This window comes from Gekko japonicus, unplaced genomic scaffold (genome assembly GCF_001447785.1).
Source record: "Gekko japonicus isolate JY-2015 unplaced genomic scaffold, Gekko_japonicus_V1.1 scaffold189, whole genome shotgun sequence".
NCBI classification, from domain to species: domain Eukaryota; kingdom Metazoa; phylum Chordata; class Lepidosauria; order Squamata; family Gekkonidae; genus Gekko; species Gekko japonicus.
In genome coordinates this window covers 1430012-1448693 of record NW_015163608.1, presented here as the reverse complement: position 1 = coordinate 1448693, position 18682 = coordinate 1430012, and the positions used below count along the sequence as shown (strand labels likewise).

General features: G+C 42.8%; 1 protein-coding gene across 1 annotated transcript in view; it reads left to right on the top strand.

Annotated features, from left to right (window-relative positions):
• Positions 1–6062: 6062 nt before the first annotated feature.
• LOC107107080 (rho GTPase-activating protein 7-like) overlaps positions 6063–18682 on the top strand; it is a 46205-nt gene continuing 33585 nt past the window's right edge. The window contains exons 1-2 of the mRNA XM_015407310.1: positions 6063–6297; positions 14077–14148. Coding sequence (XP_015262796.1) covers positions 6285–6297; positions 14077–14148 — 85 coding nt within the window. The 5' untranslated portion in view covers positions 6063–6284. The remainder of the gene's footprint in view (positions 6298–14076; positions 14149–18682) is intronic.

The window sequence follows — 18682 nt, the reverse complement described above, 5'->3', positions numbered from 1 at the left end:
CCTCTACCTTTCCTCCATGTTTGGTGAGACTTGGATTTGGGGTGAGTTACGGCCCCCCAAAGTAGGTACCCCCAGGAAAGTGCTCTCTGGGGCAATCACAGCCACAGGTCCAGGAATGTACTGAACAGAACCCATGCAAGCCAGAAGCATCAAACTTGCAGCAGACCTCCCCGGGTTGCCTCTGTACATGCCCCCCACAGAGCAGAATGGGAGCTCTCTTTCTGACGGCCAGCACTGCCTGTTGAGCTTGGGGGGGCGCTATTGGTGTTTCCATGGCTGCAGAAGTCTAATTCCCCCATTGCTTTGACAATCATAATGATGTGTGCCAGTGTGCCTGCCGCGGACACCACTGACACGCATCACCATTAGCTGCCCAAACTTCTGAAAGCCACATAGAGGGTCGTGGGAGGTTCAGCTCACAAAACAGGTGATTTCCATCATGAATTTAGGTTTGTGAGGGTGTTCATGCCTATCCCTAATCTGGAAACTACATCTTCACTATGTTAGGGTTTCTAAGTGTGATTTCTACCTTCAAATCCTTATCCTAACCCAACATGTTACAAATAGTTATCACTGAATATGTAATTATCCGTGCATATTTTCTTGTGTAAATATGAAACTGTGCTTTGGCTTGTACTATGTACTTGGAGTACCAAAAACATTTTTTTAAGGACTAGGGCTCCCAAATCGCGCCAAATCGTGGTGGGGGATCCGCATGTCTTTGCAGAATCCGTGCCACGGGGACGGCGAGATGCGTTGCACTGCCGTCGCCAGGACATGACACTACGTGTCGCTCTGGCAACGGGGCTGTTTGGAGCCCCATTGCCAGAGTGACGCGTTGCAATGCATCTCGCCATCCCCGTGGCACGGATTCTGCGAAGACATACGATCCCCCGCCACGACTTGGCAACCCTACTTAGGACATTATCAGACTTAGACTGGAGTAACTCTCCTTAGGATTGCACTGTAAATTCAGCTGACTTTGAGTCTAGTAGCACCTAAGAGAACAACATGATTTTGGGGATATAATATATTGAATTTGAACCTAGCTACTCTGCTGCAGACCAACATGTGAGAATAGATATATTCTTAGTGTTAATTTTTTAAAAAAACCTGTTCTGTGAAAAGTCTAAGATTTGGGAGGATTTGTTATGAATGTGGTTAAAACTGGAGACAGATAAGTGAATAATTATGTGTTATATTTTGTATACACATTTTGCTTTTTTGCCTGGTGTATAAAATAATGCTTATTTAATGTGGAATAAACAATCCTTATTCAAATCTTAGTGATATAATAGCATCCTTTTAAAACATACAATAATATATATGAATAGTTGCAGAACTTTCCAGCTGGATTCATGTTGAGCATACAGAAGGCAAGTCATTGATAGCAAAAAACAAAACAAAACAGGGCTCAGGTCATTGGGAGGTTAATTGTACTGGGCAAAGGAGAATTCTTAGTGGCAATTAGGTGTAAATAGAATCACTTGGAAAATTGCCAGCAGTGAGTGTATTCTAACCATGAATGGTAGGCTTAAAGTAATTACCCTCTTAATCCATGTATTAGTCATGGAATTTTGGTCAACAAGTAAACTTCCACTCATTTTTGTCACTAAGTACCAAGCTCAACTTCGTTAAATCAATTTGACTCAAGATTCAGACCAGATCAGATAAAATTAAGACATTTATGCTGGATTTTGTGAAACAAGTGATTTCAGTGCAATATCTGCCTAATAATAATAGCTACAGGGGAACATTGCATGCAGAGGAGGAGTATTGCAGTGCCACGCCATACAGAAATTGTGCTCAGGTGCTCTAAACACAATACAAAATCTGAATCACTTTTAGGAATACCATTTCATTGAGGGGGGGGCAGTTCAGACAAGGGGCAGGGAAGATTCTCAACAAAGTTTAAACGCCCCATCTAGGATATGGTGGTTAAAGTGCTGTCAGCTCACCCTGTAGGGTTTTCAAGGCAAAAGACATTCAGAGTGGTTTTGCCATTGCCTGCCTCAGCTTAGTGACCCCTAGAGTTCCTTGGTGGTCCCACACATCCAAGTACTAACCAGGGCCAACTCTGCTTGGCTTCTGAGATCTGGCATGATCAGACTAGTCTGGGCTATCCAGATCAGGTTATTCTGAAGATCAAATCCCACTCCCCACAACAACAACAACACCATTTTTACTTTAAGAACAGCTGTGGTGGTTACTCTTATATTACTGATGACAATGATAGCAATGCTGTAATCAATAGGATGAAGGGACATAACAATGTAAGAGGGCTACAAATAGTATACAAAGCCATTTAATTTTTATGATCTCATTGAGCTGAGTACTCTTTCAAATGGATCTTGTTTTCATTTATATTCTGCATGTTATACTCATCCTGGGAAAATAAGCCTTCCACCCCACTCTCCTCTTTGCATGCTTTTAGCTGTGTGTTTGATTTAATATGTTGGTTTGGATTCAAAACCCTGCCCATGGATAGTAGCTGGTGGAGCTAGACTCTCCTGCTCCCCCCTCCACATTCCTTATAGCCCTTTCCAAGGTGACCTTGAGGAAGGTCAGGAAAACTTCAGAGGGGGCAAAGTGGGGGATATAAACTGCGAGGGGAGAATTTGTTAAAAATCACCTTTCCATCCTCCATCAATGGAACTTTGTTCTGCCAGCATAACCCCCATTAAACTGGAGGAATTACACCTTTGGATCCAACCTATTGTGTGGTTTTATCTCATTAAAAATTGAAAACAGTAACACTTTAAAATCTGCTTTCTTTTAAAAACAAACACTAGGAATTTATGGTACCACATGTCTGGATGTTGGAACAGTATGGCAAGCGGGGGAAATGTATTTCCTATGCTCAAGAGTCTTGCTGCTGCTTATTTGATGCCTATCTCACTTGTGTTTGGGAAACATATTTTGGAACCTAGGTGTTTTAAACTTGTGCTTCGGTCAATCAAAGCTATTATAAGTTAATTTTCAAAAATAATTATTCCGGTGAAATCAGTGGAGTTGCTCAATAAGCCTTCACGCACATACAACACAAATACATGTATGACTAGGAAACTCGGGGAGGGGGGAGAGGGAGGCTGGCCATGGGCTTTCTGGAACTGTGAATTGTCATTTGATGATTTCCCAAATTCAATTTGATTTGTATGTGGTGGTGATAGAATGAATGTATGCATATCTCCTGAATTCACAGAGCACTGTGGGGAGGAGCTGTGGTTCAGCGGTAGAGCATCTGCTTGGCATGCAGAAGGTCCCGCGTTCAATCCCTGGCATCTCCAGTTAAAGGGTCTGGCAGCAGGGGATGTGAAAGCCTGAGGCCCTGGAGAGTGGCTGCCAGTCTAAGGGGGCAATGCTGACTTCGATGGACCAAGGGTCTGATTCAGTATAAGGCAGATTCATGTGTTCACTTTAATTTGCTATGGAAGGTCCATTAACCCAGTTTAAAAAGCAAGCGGGGCCAGACCACTCACTAGGCAGACCCAGGCCATCGCCTTAGGGTGCCAGTTTTCACCACAGCTGAGGCAACACCAAACAGTGGACTCCATTGTGGCATGCAGCAGCAGAGAAAGGAGGGGCCTGGTGGGGGCAACTGCTATAATGCCACTGCTACAGCCAGCCTGCCTGCCCTGAGGTGTGTGCATGGGGGTGCCCAGCCAAGCTACATGAATCAGATCATAGACTGCTTTAGCCTTAAACTGTGTTTGACTGGTAGTGACTCTTGAAGGTCTCAGGCAGAGATCTTTCCCACTCTTGATAACCTTGCCAATAGGCCTAGGGGGGAAAGTCCTGTTCCTTTAATAGAGGCTTAATGGGGTGTTATTTACCACCCTGCCATGAAAAGCCTCAACTGCACATTTCAACATATAAACAGCTATTTAAGGGGCACGGGTGCCCCCCCCCCCCCCCGGCCTGATGGCAACCCTATTTGCAACCCAGAAACAGTTTATTCTCAATTATAGCTGGGTATATTTTTGTACCTTTAGGCATATTTTAGATAAAAAAGGTTTCTCAAAAGTTAGAAAAATATAAAAATAAATTTAGCAGAGAGACTGCTGAATTGCAACTGATAACAAAGCACAAGACAATACATCCACCTAGATTGAATCGAGACCTAGGTTTCCTGTCTCATTACCAATTCTGCATATCACACCTAATCCAATCACAACTGCTATTGTCATTTGCCTGCTAATGTCATTCAGCATCTGAAATCATTCCACTTTCCAATAGATAGGACAGATGGACTCACATTCTTGCTGTGTCTGAGGAAGTGAGCAGTGACTCATGAAAGATAATACTCTACCACAAATTTTGTTAGTCTTTAAGGTGCTTTTCTATTGTCTTTCACTGTCAATTGTTGGCTCAATGTTGGAGAGGAAAGCAGAGTAATAAATAGCTTAAATAAGAAAATGCTAGGAAGTGAATTACAGAAGTGTGGTGTAGCAATAGTATTAGACCAGGACTAAGGAGTTTTGGATTAAAATCCCCATTTGGCCACAAAATTTACTGAGCGGCTTTAGCCTAGTCAGCAGAGTTGCCAACCTCTAGGTGGTGGTTGGAGATCTCCTGGTATTACAACTGATCTCCAGGTGACAGAGATCAATTCACCTGGAGAAAATAGCCACTTGGGAAAGTGGACTCTAATGGCATTATGCCCCATTGAAGTCCGTCTCCTCCCCAAACCCTGCCCACCTCAAGCCCCATCCCCAATATCTCCAGGTATTTTCCAACCCGCAGCTGGCAACCCTACAAGCCAAGCCATCACCTGTCAGTTAACTTCCTCCCAGGGTTGTGGTGATAAAATGGAGGTGGGGAGAGCCACATTGTATCATCCCAAGTTCTTCAGAGGAAGGGCAGTATAAACAGGATAGGATGTTGTTCCCACAAATTGGGAGAAAGGGGGATAGGTTGCTGGCAACCAGAGGGTGGGTGGTTACCTTACCTTACCTAAAAATGTAAGTGTAAACACAGCACACATTTCTGATAATACGGGTACACCTCTGGGACAGCCAGGTTTCGCTGTGGCTCTATGTTAGGTATACACAGGGCAGCAATGTTGCAGCTGCTGCTCCATCTTGTATGAAAAGGAACATCGCCCAGGGCTTTTGCTGCACCATTTCGTGACCTGCCACCATCAGGCTCTGTCCTCCTGAATCCTTTGCAGGGGATGAATGCTGGGATATAAACTCCTGCATTGTCCGCTGCTTTGTGGCCAAACTTAAAAATAGCTATTCCAAAGCAACCGCTTGGATTGCAACTAGTTGGGGTGTACTTTATGAAAAGTGGTGGGGAGATCTCTACGAATTTCAATAGTGAAACAAGCTAGTGGCCCGTTGGGATAAGGAACATTATTTCTGAAAAATGAAAGAGTAAAGGGATTTGGTTCCTGAAATATATACTGGGTTCCACATGCGTTCGTGATCAGCTCATGCTTTATTGTGATAACAGCTCAACTGGAAGACAAACTACCAGGACCAGAGCCCTGCTTAAATTTGCACCCAACACCCCACCCCACACACACCCACTACCGGTGATAGGTTATTTACAGAGGTCCTCCTGGGCCATAGGTTTGTCCCAGGATCCTAGCAGTCTATCATTCTGTGACTCCAAGCTGAGGCTCGGTACACAACAGTTCCAAAGCCGTGTTTGCTTTTAACAGGAAATAAAACTCAGCTCGTTTTCTCCCCTCAACTGCGTATTAATGCTCCAACGGAATGGCGCAGGTAATATTTTAAATTATCTGCCTAGTGCCCACCAATTATATCTAGAAGAGGGGCAGTGCAGTCCAATGGTGACTCCAATTTGAAGACATTCTGAATATAATGGTGCGGTGTGTCTCGTTTGCTGTTCCTACCCGCTCCTTTTTTTCTGGATATGAAAGGTCGTCCAGTGCCTGGGAACCCGACGCACAGCTGATGCAGTCAACCCAGAACTGGCAGCCGGCGTGGGTGGAGCTAAGGGAACCCGGCGCTTCATTCTCTCAGCTAGGAGGGCGCGCGCGAGTACTGCTTATTAGGTTGGCGCGAGCCCTGGGTCGGCAGATGCCTGCACTCCCAGGGTTGGGAAAGCGTGCTTGGCGCCACATGCTCCGGTTGGAGGCGCCGCTTGCACTGCCGCTACTGTAAACAACAACACCCCCCAAAACCCCAGGATTTTACCCCGACTTGAGGATTGGTGAGCCGCCGAGTTTCTCATCCCGTGGGAATGGAGAAAAGGCTGGCTGGAGAGTGAAACCGGGGCGTCCGCAGTCACCACGGTTAACGGAGCGCCGAGCCAAGATGATCCTCACACGTGAGTGTCGTGAATGGCTTTGAGCTCGTTGCGGGTGACTCAAGGCGTTGGGATTTGTGCATAAATGACCGGGCAAGGGATACCCTTGGGTGTAACTCTGAAAACATGACCGGGGGGGGGGGTGTTACCAAGTGATAGGAGGGTAGAAGCAACTGTATGTGATCCTGTGGCTCCTTTTTGAACCAAGGAGGTGTGCAGAGAGAGAGCAGTGCCCAGGTTGAGGACCTTGACGATCATCGTCCGGGAGTCGCTTTCTGCCTTATGCTAATGGTTGGCGAGTGGATAGCCTTGTGCTCATGGTTATGCATTTGGTCATAAATTGGTCCCCGGGGGAATTTTCATTTCAGTACGTGTAGAAACGGTTTACATGAAAAGCTGCTGTTGAGATCTGTTTTTCTCTTATAGCTGCATCGTCCAAGAATATTTTGCATTCCATTCAACTTTGTTGACTTATTTGTGAACTGGGCATTTGTTGGTAGTTATTCTTGAAGGCAAGCTTTTGACTATAGGAGCGTGTACTGTTTCCTTAAAAAAAAAAAGGTCTGGCATTAACGTGTTTTTTAAACAGTTTTAACTCAACAAAAGAATTTAGCTCAGTGGTACAGCCTTGTGTAAGGAGTCCAGCTTAACTTGGGGGGGTGTGAGCGTGTACTGTTTCCTTAAAAAAAGTTCATGTTTTGCAATCCAGACAGTTGGGGGGGGGGAGTCCATGGAAATGACATGAAGTTATATTTTCACTTTTTTACTCTTGTAGAGAAGTAGCTGCTACACAAAAAAATGAGGAGTGTCATGGCTAACTAATTCTAGTTTTTGTGAACTTTGTGAAATGTGTGTAATGTGTCCTCATTAGGCAGATACACAATTTTATCACGCAATGGCTCTATCCAACTCTTTCTTCAAAGTGAGACCCACAAAATAAGGGTTTGAAAAGAAAAAGCTGTAAATAGCAAGGTCAAAAAAATCTTTCACATGTAAGAACAGAAAATTCAAAGTAATGAAGAAAAGCAGAGAGACCAGCAGTAAGTAGCAGTAGTCAGTGATAACACCCATTTCCCCTAGTTTTGTATCTTCAGGTTCTTGATGGGTTGAAGAGAAGATATCAACTTCTTGATGAATTGTAATTCATCAGTTTTGTGCTGAATGTTCTTTGGTTAAGTGTGTGGACTCTAATCTGGAGAACTAGGTTCGATTCCCCGCCCCTCCACTTGCAGTTGCTGGATGACCTTGGGCAAGCCGTAGTTCTGACAAGAGCTGTCCTTGAAAGGGCAGTTCTTGAAAGAGCTCTCTCAGCCCCACCTACCTCACAGGGTGTCTGTTGTGGGGAGGGGAAAGGAGTTTGTAAGCAGCTCTGAGACTCCATGTGGTATAAATCCAATCTCCTCTTCTTCTTTTGGGAGAATAGTGGCTTTGGGAAAGGTGATTGAAAAATTAGTTAACTAGGGTTTTTTTAATGTCAGATTTGTGTGCCCCCCCCCTGCTTGGACGTTGACATATTTGTTCTGTGTAGAGAGCAGAAGAGTGTATATAGTGGCATGTATTGCATTGCAAGGTGAGTTCAGTATGGTATATCTGATGTTACAGTAATTCCTGAATCTATATGGGGACAAATTTGGCATCTTGATTAGAGGTAGGGTCTGGTCTCTTTGTTTGTGTGTCTGTTTAGATGGCCCACTGTTATTGCTAAGTAGCCATTTTAGGTAACAGGGCTGCATGGAGGCAAGGAAAGCTGGGTAGTGAGCATATACATGAGTGTCTAATAGGCTATATGAATTTGACTGTAGTAAGGAACAGATAACAGATGTACATGAAAGATTAATAGCTTAGCTCTGCAACATGACCTTGTGTTGGCTTTTGTATCAACTGCCCAGCTGCAGCCAGAGCCAACAATGAACCATACAGCAGGAGGCTGCATAAAGCATCTGTCAGTGCAGTTGCTGATGAGAAACTCTGGTCCTATAGGAGACATGCATTCCTAAGTTTGGCATCTGGTTGCTGCAGCTGCCAAGCAGATCCCATGCATGTTGTCTCTGGTTCAGGAGCAGATGGAGGGCATTAGGGAAGAACAATAGGGTCGATGCCAAGAACAGGAGGAGCTGATGGCAAAAGCCTTGGCTTTACTTCTGGGACAGCTTGCCTTTCTGTGTTTAAATAGAGCAAGCAGCACTGAGTAATTTTGTTTTATGGTGTTTAACATTTTTTGTTTTGCTCCCATAGTAAAATTAATATATCAAGGGTGGAGGGAAGAAACCTTATGGTTATTAGCACGGAGATACTGAGAGTGAAGATGTCAAAATGTGTTTCTGTGCAGCTGATAAAACTGATGTCTTGGTTTAATAACAGTAATGTATGGTTCTAGCACCAAGTAATGAACTTTACTGAACTTTAATGAATCAGATGCAAGTAGAATCATGCCCCTATCCCAGACACATATGTTGCCCATGTAATATTTGGTGTGTATTTGTGTGGTTCCTTTCAGCTCTATTGGGTAGCCTTGAACATATAACTTCTGGAGATAACTATCAATTATTTGCTTAGGTCCTCTCTTTTGTTTATACCCTCTGCTTGACAGGTGCAAACCTCCTAGCTAGGTTAGGGTGTTTTCTGTTAATAGCCCCCATGCTCTGGAATGGGTTTCTTGAGGAGTTCAAACGGTGTTCTCATTAGTTATTTTTTCAAACATGGTGCAAGACAGTTCTTGTTCAGAGGGCATTTGTGCTCTGAGTATTGTGGTTATTTTAGAAATGTATGGATTTGTTCATTCTTTAACTCTGTGTTTTTGGTATGAGATATTCTAAGGAACTGGTTGTAAGCCACCTTGTGAGCACTTCTTGGATCCTGTGGAATATATCTACTGACAGAAATATATCAGTGGAGTGAGCGAATCTCACTTCAAAATGCTGATCTTGAAGTCTGCAGTGGTAGGAAGGATTGGTGAAAATAATTCATCTTTTCCCCCATTTTTTTTCCCCATGGAAATCCTCAGCAAGATCCAACCAAAGAAGTGGCAGGATATAATCTTTTAAAAATAAATTGTTTTAAAGCAATACAATCTGGAATGCCACTCCTAGCTATTTCTTTGTTTAGTGGTTTTCTGACAGTATTTATAATAACACATCCAAATGAATGGCTATTTGCAATCAGTGGGATGGAAGCAGGTGTGAATATAATCCTTTATTGCATGTAGTTTAATTTTTTTTAATCACAAGTTTTATTTTTGTCTGCAAATTTCACTGAAGGTGAGCGCAGATTTGGTATCTTCCGTGATGCTGAAAAGAATAGAAAGAACACTCCTATATTCTTAGTACAGGTTGATCTGACCTGGTAGCATCATTCTCAAGTTTTTATTCTTTATGATCTCTGTTTAACATTCTCAAAAAGCAAAATTTGCCAAGTTTTATGATGCTTCTCAGAACTAGAAATTACTGTTTTGTAAGGGAGAACAATTCATTTTGAACTTGCTGAAGTTTAATCTTGGACAGAGTAATGAGGTCAGCAGTTTTGCAGGAAGTGAAAACTTTTCAACTATTCAGATGTTTAGAAAGCCAGGAAATCTGTTTTTGCATGCAAATGGGGGGGGGTAATCTTGGAGCTGGTTTTGGAACCTCACACCATATGCCAGTAATCTGTAAAGCATAAGGAGCTGTCATCTATTTTTTTAAAGCAAATCTTGTTCAACCCAACTCAAAGGGGAAATTAAAAAAGAACATGGTGTTGGAGTAGATTTTGAAAAATAAAAATCCAGTGCCACTTTAAAGCCTAACAGCAATTGAATTTTTTGTGAGCTTACTTCTTCAGATATTTAGAAAGGAAAGCCAGTCTGAAAATAGACTATGCAAGAATCTTCCTTTTTTATTTTTGTCTTCTGCTTAAGAAAACATGTCTTCTGTAAAATAAGTTTCAAAATAGCATTTGGCAATAAGACTCAGTCTCAGAGCAGCTTACAAACTCCTTTCCCTTCCCCTCCCCACAACAGACACCCTATGAGGTAGGTGGGGCTGAGAGAGCTCTGACAGAAACTGCTCTTTTTCAAGAACAGCTCTGACAGAAGAACTATGGTTTGCCCAAGGTCATCCAGCAGCTGCAAATGGAGGAGTGGGGAATCAAACCTAGTTCTCCCATATTAGAGTCCGCGTACTTAACCACTACATCAGACTGGGTCTTACACCAAACTGGTGAAAGGGATTGATTGATTGAAAACAGAACAGCCAATATTATGATGGCCCAGTATAGATTTATGGTGCAGCCTCGTTTGGAACAGTGCGTGCAGTTTCGGTCACTGTATCTCAAAATGGATATTGCAGGACTGGAAAAAGTACAGAAGACAATCAGGCTTGACAGCAGCACATGTGAAAGGGATTTGGGTGTTCTGGTTGATCACAAGCTAAACATGAGTCTGCAGTGTGATGTGACTGCGAAGAAAGCTAAGGCAATCTTAGGATGCATTAACAGAAGTATTGTGTCCAGATCAAGGGAGGTGGTAATTCCACTCTATTCTGCTATGGTGAGGCCTCACCTGGAGTACCTGTGTCCAGTTTTCGGCACCACATTTTAGGAGGATGTTGACAAACTCGAGTGTGTCCAGAAGAGGGCAACCAGGATGGTGAGAGGGTTGGAATCAAAGTCTTATGAGGAAAGGCTGAAAGAGTTGGGTATGTTTAGCCTGGGAAAGAGAAGGCTTAGAGGGAACAGGATTGCAGTCTTCAGGTTTTTGAAGGGCTGTCGTGTAGAAGATGGAGCAGATCTATTCTCTCTTGCTCTGGATTGCAAGACTAGATCTAATGGGTGGAAATTACAAGGGAGTTGTTACCGGCTAAATATCAGGAGAAGCTTCCTAACTGTAAGAGTGGTTGAGCAGTGGAACAGACTGTCTCGGGAGGTGGTGGATGCTCCTTTGCTGGACGTTTTCAAGCGGAGGCTGGACGGCCATCTTTTGGGTATGTTGTAGGTATGTAGAGCTATCTTTCGGCTATGCTCCTGCAGAGTGCAGGGGGTTGGACTAGATGTCCTGCAAGGTTCCTTCCAACTCTAACGTTCTATGATTCTAAGATTGTTAAGGGGTTGGAGCACGTTTCCTGTGTGGAGAGGCTGAAAAATCGGCAGCTTTTCAGTTTAGAAAAGAGATAACAAGGGGGGACATGATAGAGATTTGCAAAAGTATGCCTGGGGCAGAGAAAGTGGACAGAGAGAACTTTTTGTCATTTCCCCCAAATATTCAAACTCAGTGGCATCTAATGAAGCTGATGAGCATTAGATTAAGGATGAACAAAAAGGAAATACTTCTTTATACCTCAAGTGATTAAAATGTGGTCTTCACTCTCATAGGATGTGGTGATGGACATTCATGGAGGATTAGACATTCATGGAGGATAGTTCTATCAATGGCTACTAACCATGGTAAACTAAAAGGAGACAGTAAATCTCTGAATGCCAGTGCTGGGAGGCCTCAGCCTCTCTGCTCTGGTGTTGGCCCTCCAGAAAAACTAGTTGAGCATTGTGTGGGACAGGATGCTGGACTGGGTCGACCTGTCCACCTTACAATTTCTTCAACAGCAGCATTGAGGCTTCAATACTAGATTTTAGCATTAGTGCCACCTTTTGGGGTGATGAAATGCATGTTATGGGCATTTGCCACCAGAAAGGCTTTATGCAGTAAAACACAAGGAAGATAGAGCTAAGTTGTTTTCACATGCTGATGACATCACATTTATCATTAGAAAAACATATAGTCATTTTGCCATCTTTTCCTAATCTTAGACTGGTATAGTTTAACTTCAGGATAGGAAATAAGGAAAAAAATATTTCAAAAACACTGAAATATTAACCATTGAGGTCCTTGCAGATGTTAATCACCAGATCATGGTTCAAACAGTAGTCCATTGTGCTCCAAAGCCAGTTAAATGTCTAGGGATATGTTTTGCCATATATCTAAAACTGTTAACTTTAACTTTAAATTTTCAGGAACTACACTGGAGATTTGGATAGTGAGAATTATTGCAGTTAAAATGAAAATATTGTCAAAGTTTTATATTATAATCCCACTTCTGGTTGATTTTAGGGAGGTCAGATTCATATGGGCATGTGAAAGTAGTGTTAAATACCTACTTTACAGAACTGGTGTTAGAATGTGGGCTTGTATTTCCTGGTGTAAAAATTCAAATGTCTCTGTGAGTTCAATTTTTCCATGTTAGATATTTTCTGAGGCAAGGTTTTGATCACATGAAATGAAGGATTTCAATAATTCTGGGACAGCTATTAAGTAGTTTGTTTAGAAGAATGTCTTCTTAGCAGTGCTGTACTATTTTTTTCATTAGGTTTACGTAATATAAGAGATTGTTATACATGTGAGCCTGAACTACTAGAGAAGACATCTCAGAGTGGGTGGGGGTGGATATATTAATGGGCAAGATTTATTTGGGATCCAGTTTAATTTTGATGTGATTACACATATCCTCAACTTTTAAAGGTTGATAACAGGCTGAAAAACAGGGTATTGTAGCAGAGTATGTTTTTTTTTCAATTAAATTTTAAATTTTAAAACAACAATACATACATATTATTACCATATTCAACAAAAACATTTTCCTTCTTGCTTTAACAATAAAATAACAAGTTGGATAAGTTACATTGTTTTACTTTACAACAGATCCTATATTTGCCTTGTACCTATATACTATAGGGTGGGTACTGTGTAACTATTTTTAACTTCTTTTAGATTGCTGTTTGCTGCCAAAATATTTTGGAGTCCGTGCTAGAAGAAAATTACTTTCTTTTCATTAGTGGAATGGTTGTTAAACCTATTGGTCATTAGAAATACACATTTTTATGGGTAACATATAAAAAAAGACCATTAGGAATACTGGAGACAAATGGAAACTTTTACTGACTTGGGAAGGAATCTGCTAATGGAGGTGTATCTATAGAAATACATGTCTATCTTGCATGTCGTTTTTATTTAATGCAATATAAATGTTTTTTAAAACAAAGCCTTGGCAGTTCAGCTCCTGCAATGGTCATAACGTGAATTATACAATCTGAATTTCTTCTTCAGAAAGGTCACAGTAATTTTCAATACTTGCTTGCTTTGGAGGCTGCTGGCCTATGCTCTTTCGATCAAATGTATATTAAAATGTTTACATTTTTAAGGCATCTGGTAAATGTTCTTTGGAAGTTATGCTTTCTTGCTTTTTCCTGTGGGAATGTTATAGCATTGACCATTGGATTTTTATTAATTGACAAAAAAATGAGTAACATCTGTTTAACTGAACAAAATAGTCAGGTATTACAGATAATAGACTGCTAAAATAATCGGTGTTGAATAATGGAGAATCACTGCTTCCTGAAAGTTTTATTAAAATACTCTAGAGAGCAATGAATTGAGCATTATAGAGCAACAAGTATTTCTTAGCTTTGTTCTCACCATGTCTCTTTCAGATAGTACATCTGAAAATGATTTCTCTGTGTTTTGAGATTACTTATTCTGATATATAAAAAGATGTTCCAGAATTAAAAAGCTTAGAAATGTATAGCATAGGTGAGACTATCATATTTTTGCCACCAATATGCAGGCAATTCCATTCCAAATGCATCTGTCTATGATAGGATACTTACAGTGTTTGAAAAGAAATGTAACAAGATTTAAAAAATCATGATGTCCTTTCCCTAGAGACAACAGGTAATGAAAAGATGTGTTTGGAGCTATTTAATATGACTTAATATCGTTTGTTTTCTTGCTGAGTGTTCAAGATCAAACTTAAGGGGTTTGCATTTTTCCTCCCCCAGAAATTGAGGCCAAGGAAGCCTGTGAGTGGCTGAAGGCTGCTGGTTTCCCTCAGTATGCTCAAATGTTTGAAGGTACTGTTATGTCCATGGCATTCTTGATATATAAGAATTGAAAACTGTTATGTCTGGTAGTGGTAAGAATGAGGGTCAGCAGGCCATAAGCATAGCTAGTTTATTGTCTCAGAACACAAACATGAGTATCAGGAAACTATTCCCACTTTAGCCACACCCCGAAACTACAGGGGATGAAGCTGTCCAAACAACCCCAACTAAAAGACACAATGGTCTTGTGACATACATAACAAAAAGTATTCAAAAATAAGTTTTGTAACAAATACAACAAAGAAATCCTTATGGAATGTGAACCCCTTTGTGTGTCACAGGTGGCGATCCTCTAGCAGATGCCCCCTCTCCCAGCTGGTCCGGGGGTTTGGGCTGGGCTGTCACCAGTACACTGATGACACGCAGCTCTATCTGATGGTGGACTCCGCCCCAGAAATCCTGGATGGGGCATTGGGGGCTGTGTCTGGGTGGCTAAAAAAGAGTCAGCTGAGATTAAATCCAATTAAAATGGAAGTCCTGTACCTGAGCCATGGAGAGGGGGTGGGATTGGGAATCAGGCTCCCAACTGAGGTGCCATTGTCACTGGTGCTGAGGGTGAAGAGCCTGGGGGTGGTCCTGGGTGCCTCACTTTCCATGGAGGCCCAGGTTGACTCAGCTGTCAGATTGGCCTTTTACTGTCTTCGGCTGCTCGGGCAGTTGGTTCCCTATCTCTCCTCTGGGGACTTAGCTATAGTGATCCATGAGATGGTCACTTCCAGGTTAGATTACTGTAACACGTCCTACATGGGGCTGCCCTTGAATCTGACCTGGAAACTGCAGCTGATGCAAAATGTGGCAGCACACCTGCTGACTGCAACATCTGTGTAGGTGTGCATTCAGCCAGTATTACGCCAATTGCACTGGCTGCTAATTGAGTACCGGCTCCGGTTCAAGGTTATGGTACTAACCTTTAAAGCCTTATGCAGGCTGGGACTGACAAATCTGTGGGACTGCCTCTTCCCCTATGTGCCCCGTAGAGCCTTGTGATCTTCCGAACAATGACTGCTGGTAGTCCTTGGCCCGAAAGATCCCTGCTTGGCCTTGGCCAGGGTATTGGCTGCCCTGGCTCTGGCTTGGTGGAACATGCTCCCACTGGAGATCAGGGCCCTGTGGGATTTAATGCAACTCTGCAGGGCCTGTAAAATGTAGCTGTTCCGCCAGTCATTTGGCTGGTGGAAGTCTAAACACTTTGGCCTCTCCTGCCTGTATTGCCCAGGTGAACTGCCCTTTGTAGAGATCACTGTGGCATCTGCTGAGTGGGTCATATGTGTGTGTCTACAGTTTACACAGGAACTAATAGCTATTGACCAAATCTTTGGATACTTAAATCCTGTATCTGTAGCTGTGAACAGGCAAGACAGAGCTTTCTATAAACTCATTGGAAAAGTTGAAAGCAGCAGGAAAAGTGGAAGACTCAACAGGAGATGGCCCTCAGTTTGCAAGATCTGAGCAAGGCTGTTAATAATTGGATAGGGTTGCCAAGTCTGGCAAACTCACCGGTGGGGGAGGCTTCTCCGGCTCCGGGAGCTGGCTCCGGATGCGCGCGCGCTGCCAGCACGTGGCCCCGCTCCCAGCATGCCCATGTCACTTCCTAGTGACGCGCACGCCGGGGGCGGGGTCCCCCCGGGGCCCGATTCCGCCGCGACGGAAATCGGGCCTCCAAAGCAGGGGTTTCCACGCCCGCCGCCCACACTTGGCAGCCCTATAATTGGATGATCTGAAGGTCATGTATTCATAGGGTCACTATAAATCAGAAGTGACTTGATGGCATTTAACACACACACACACACAGGAAAAAAAAAACTGGGTTTCTGAATAGGGAAGAGGAAGCGCTGGGCTTTAGGTCTCTGTTCCCTGTTAAATGTTGCTTGGGAGTGGTGTGGCACTGTGTTAGTTTTCCTGGTGCCAGAAATAGCTTCTTCTAGTCCCAGATTTCTGGAAAGCTCAAAAAGGATAGATCCTTGTCTTACAAGAAAAAAGACACAGACCCTGCCCTCAGGCTTGTGCCCAAGCCAGGTAACAAACACAAAGAAAGAAGACTGGAGGAAAGGGCAGATATGCAGGACCAGTTAAATAGTGAACAGTGAGGAGTTATCAGGCTTTTATATTCAATTTAAGGAGAGAGGTCAGTGTTAATGGCATCAGTGGAGGGACTGCTGAAGTTGTGAAATGGAGGTAGTAATCTTGTACTTTAAGGACAGATAAGTGCAAGGAGTGTGGAGAGGCATGACTGGAGTGAAGGGCAGGAAGAAATTTAAGTTGATAGAAGTTGTTTATAGAGAAGGAGAAACCAATGTGGAAAGCAGACAAGATAATTATTTATTTATTTCATTATTACCCTGCCTTTCTCCCCAGTGAGGACCCCAAAGCAGCCTACATCATTCTCCTGTCTCCCATTTTATCTTCGAAACTACTACTTGAGGAGGGTTTGTCTGACAGTGCGTGACTGGCCCAAGGTCACTCAGCAAGCTTCCATGGCAGAGTGGGGGTTCGAACCTGGGTTTCCCAAATCCTAGTCCAACTGTCTGACCATTGCAACACAGCTTTAGAGTCAGGCTGAAGAGCTTAGCTGAGCTAGAGAAGGAAGAAGGAAGGAAGAGGCAGGAGGGAGAAGCAGAAGTGTATTGAGGCAGTTAGTGTGCGAGTGAATGAGCTGAAAAATTGCAAGCATACCCATTACTTGAGAAAGAGTTGTAAACTTCTGTACCTTATACTACCATAGTATGTGTATGTTAATTTTGCCATATGAGAGGGCAGGAAAAGTAATACTTGAAGATAGAAAAGTTTCTGTAGTAAGCAAAGAAACAATATTATTTGCATGGAGACTCTCTAATACAGTTGTGACAGATAGAACTAAAAGCATGTTTTGATATTAAGTAGAAAATAATGAACTCTTTAATAATGTATTATCATTGAATACATTATAGCATATTAATTTTTGTCACAATTGTTGCCAGAATTATTTACCTTAAAACAAAATGAAAATGTGTGTGTCTACAGTTTACACAGGAACTAATAGCTATTGACCAAATCTTTGGATACTTAAATCCTGTATCTGTAGCTGTGAACAGGCAAGACAGAGCTTTCTATAAACCTGAACAATGGCCCAGGTTTGCAGAAAAACCTGAAATCTTTTTAAAAAATACATTGGGAGTTTACAAAAGCTGAAAATGATAAAAGGATCACCTGTAGCTTTAACCAACCAATTCCCTCAGTGGCTGTTGCTAGGCAACCACAGATTCCATGCTTAGTTCTATTAGTGAAAGGCAGGGCACTTTCAAGGCCTATTTTGGCCTTTGAGGGAGGACTCTAGCCAGTGTGGTGTAGTGGTTAGAGCTTCAGAGTAGGGTCTGGGAAACCCATGTTTGAAACGCCATATGCTACAGAAGCTCAGTGGGTGATTTTGGACCAGCCACATACCTCATAGGGTTGTTGCATGGATAAAAAGGAGAAGAGAATAATGTAAGCTGCTTTGGTCTCCACTGTGGAGAAAGTGGGGTAAAATAAATAAATATAACTGAAGATGGGAGGCAAATAAATGCTAGGTTAGTGAATGGCTGAGAAGAGAATGAGGAAGGTAAAAGGGAGAGAATATGGGGGTTGCCAGGAGGGAAAAAGGAAATAGTGTGGGGAGAGGGATATAGGGGAAAGTAAGGCACCTCTCACAAGTCTGTGAGAATTCCCTACCATGCAGTTCGTCTTGGCCCAGTGTCTGGCACCACACAACTGGGCCATAGTTTTTCTAGGTAGAGGCTGTGGGGGGGATGAAAGTTAAAGACAGAGTGGCAGGTAAAGGTAGGTTGGGTGAGAAGGGGATAGGGTTGCCAACTTCAGGTTAGGAAATTCCTAGAAAATTGGGGGGTGGAGCCTGGGGATGGTGGGGTTTGAGGAGGGGAGGTACTTCAGAGGGGATATAATGTCATAGACTCCACCCTCCAAAGCAGCCATTTCCTCCAGGGGAACTAGGGTTGCCAGCCTCAAGGTAGGGGCTGGAGACTACCCAGAATTACAACTGCTCTCCAGATGACTGATATTAGTTCCCCTGAAGAAAATGACTGCTTTAGAGGGTGGACTGTATGACATTATACCACACTAAATTCACTTCCCTCCCGAAGCCTTCCCTTCACAAAGTTCCACCCCCAAATCTTCCAGAATTTCCAAACCTGGAGCTGGCAATCCTAAGGCAGAACAGATCTCTGTAGTTGAGAGATCCATTGTGATTCTAGGAGATCTCTGGGTTGAGAAGCAAGTAGGAAAAGGGGAGAAGCTATGGGGCTTTCAGGAAAGGGAAAGAAGAAACAGTGGGGGAAGGGGAAGTGACAGTCCTCCTGCAAGTCCTTGTGGGTTCCTGCTGGTCATTATATAATACTGTATCTTGCTTTATGTGGTTTAAAAAACATTTCACTCATTCTATAAAATAATCATAGTTCTTTCCCTCAGTGCCATTTTTCTATTGAAAAAATTAATAAAAAGTCCTGGGAGAGGGGAGAGAAAACCCCTTCCC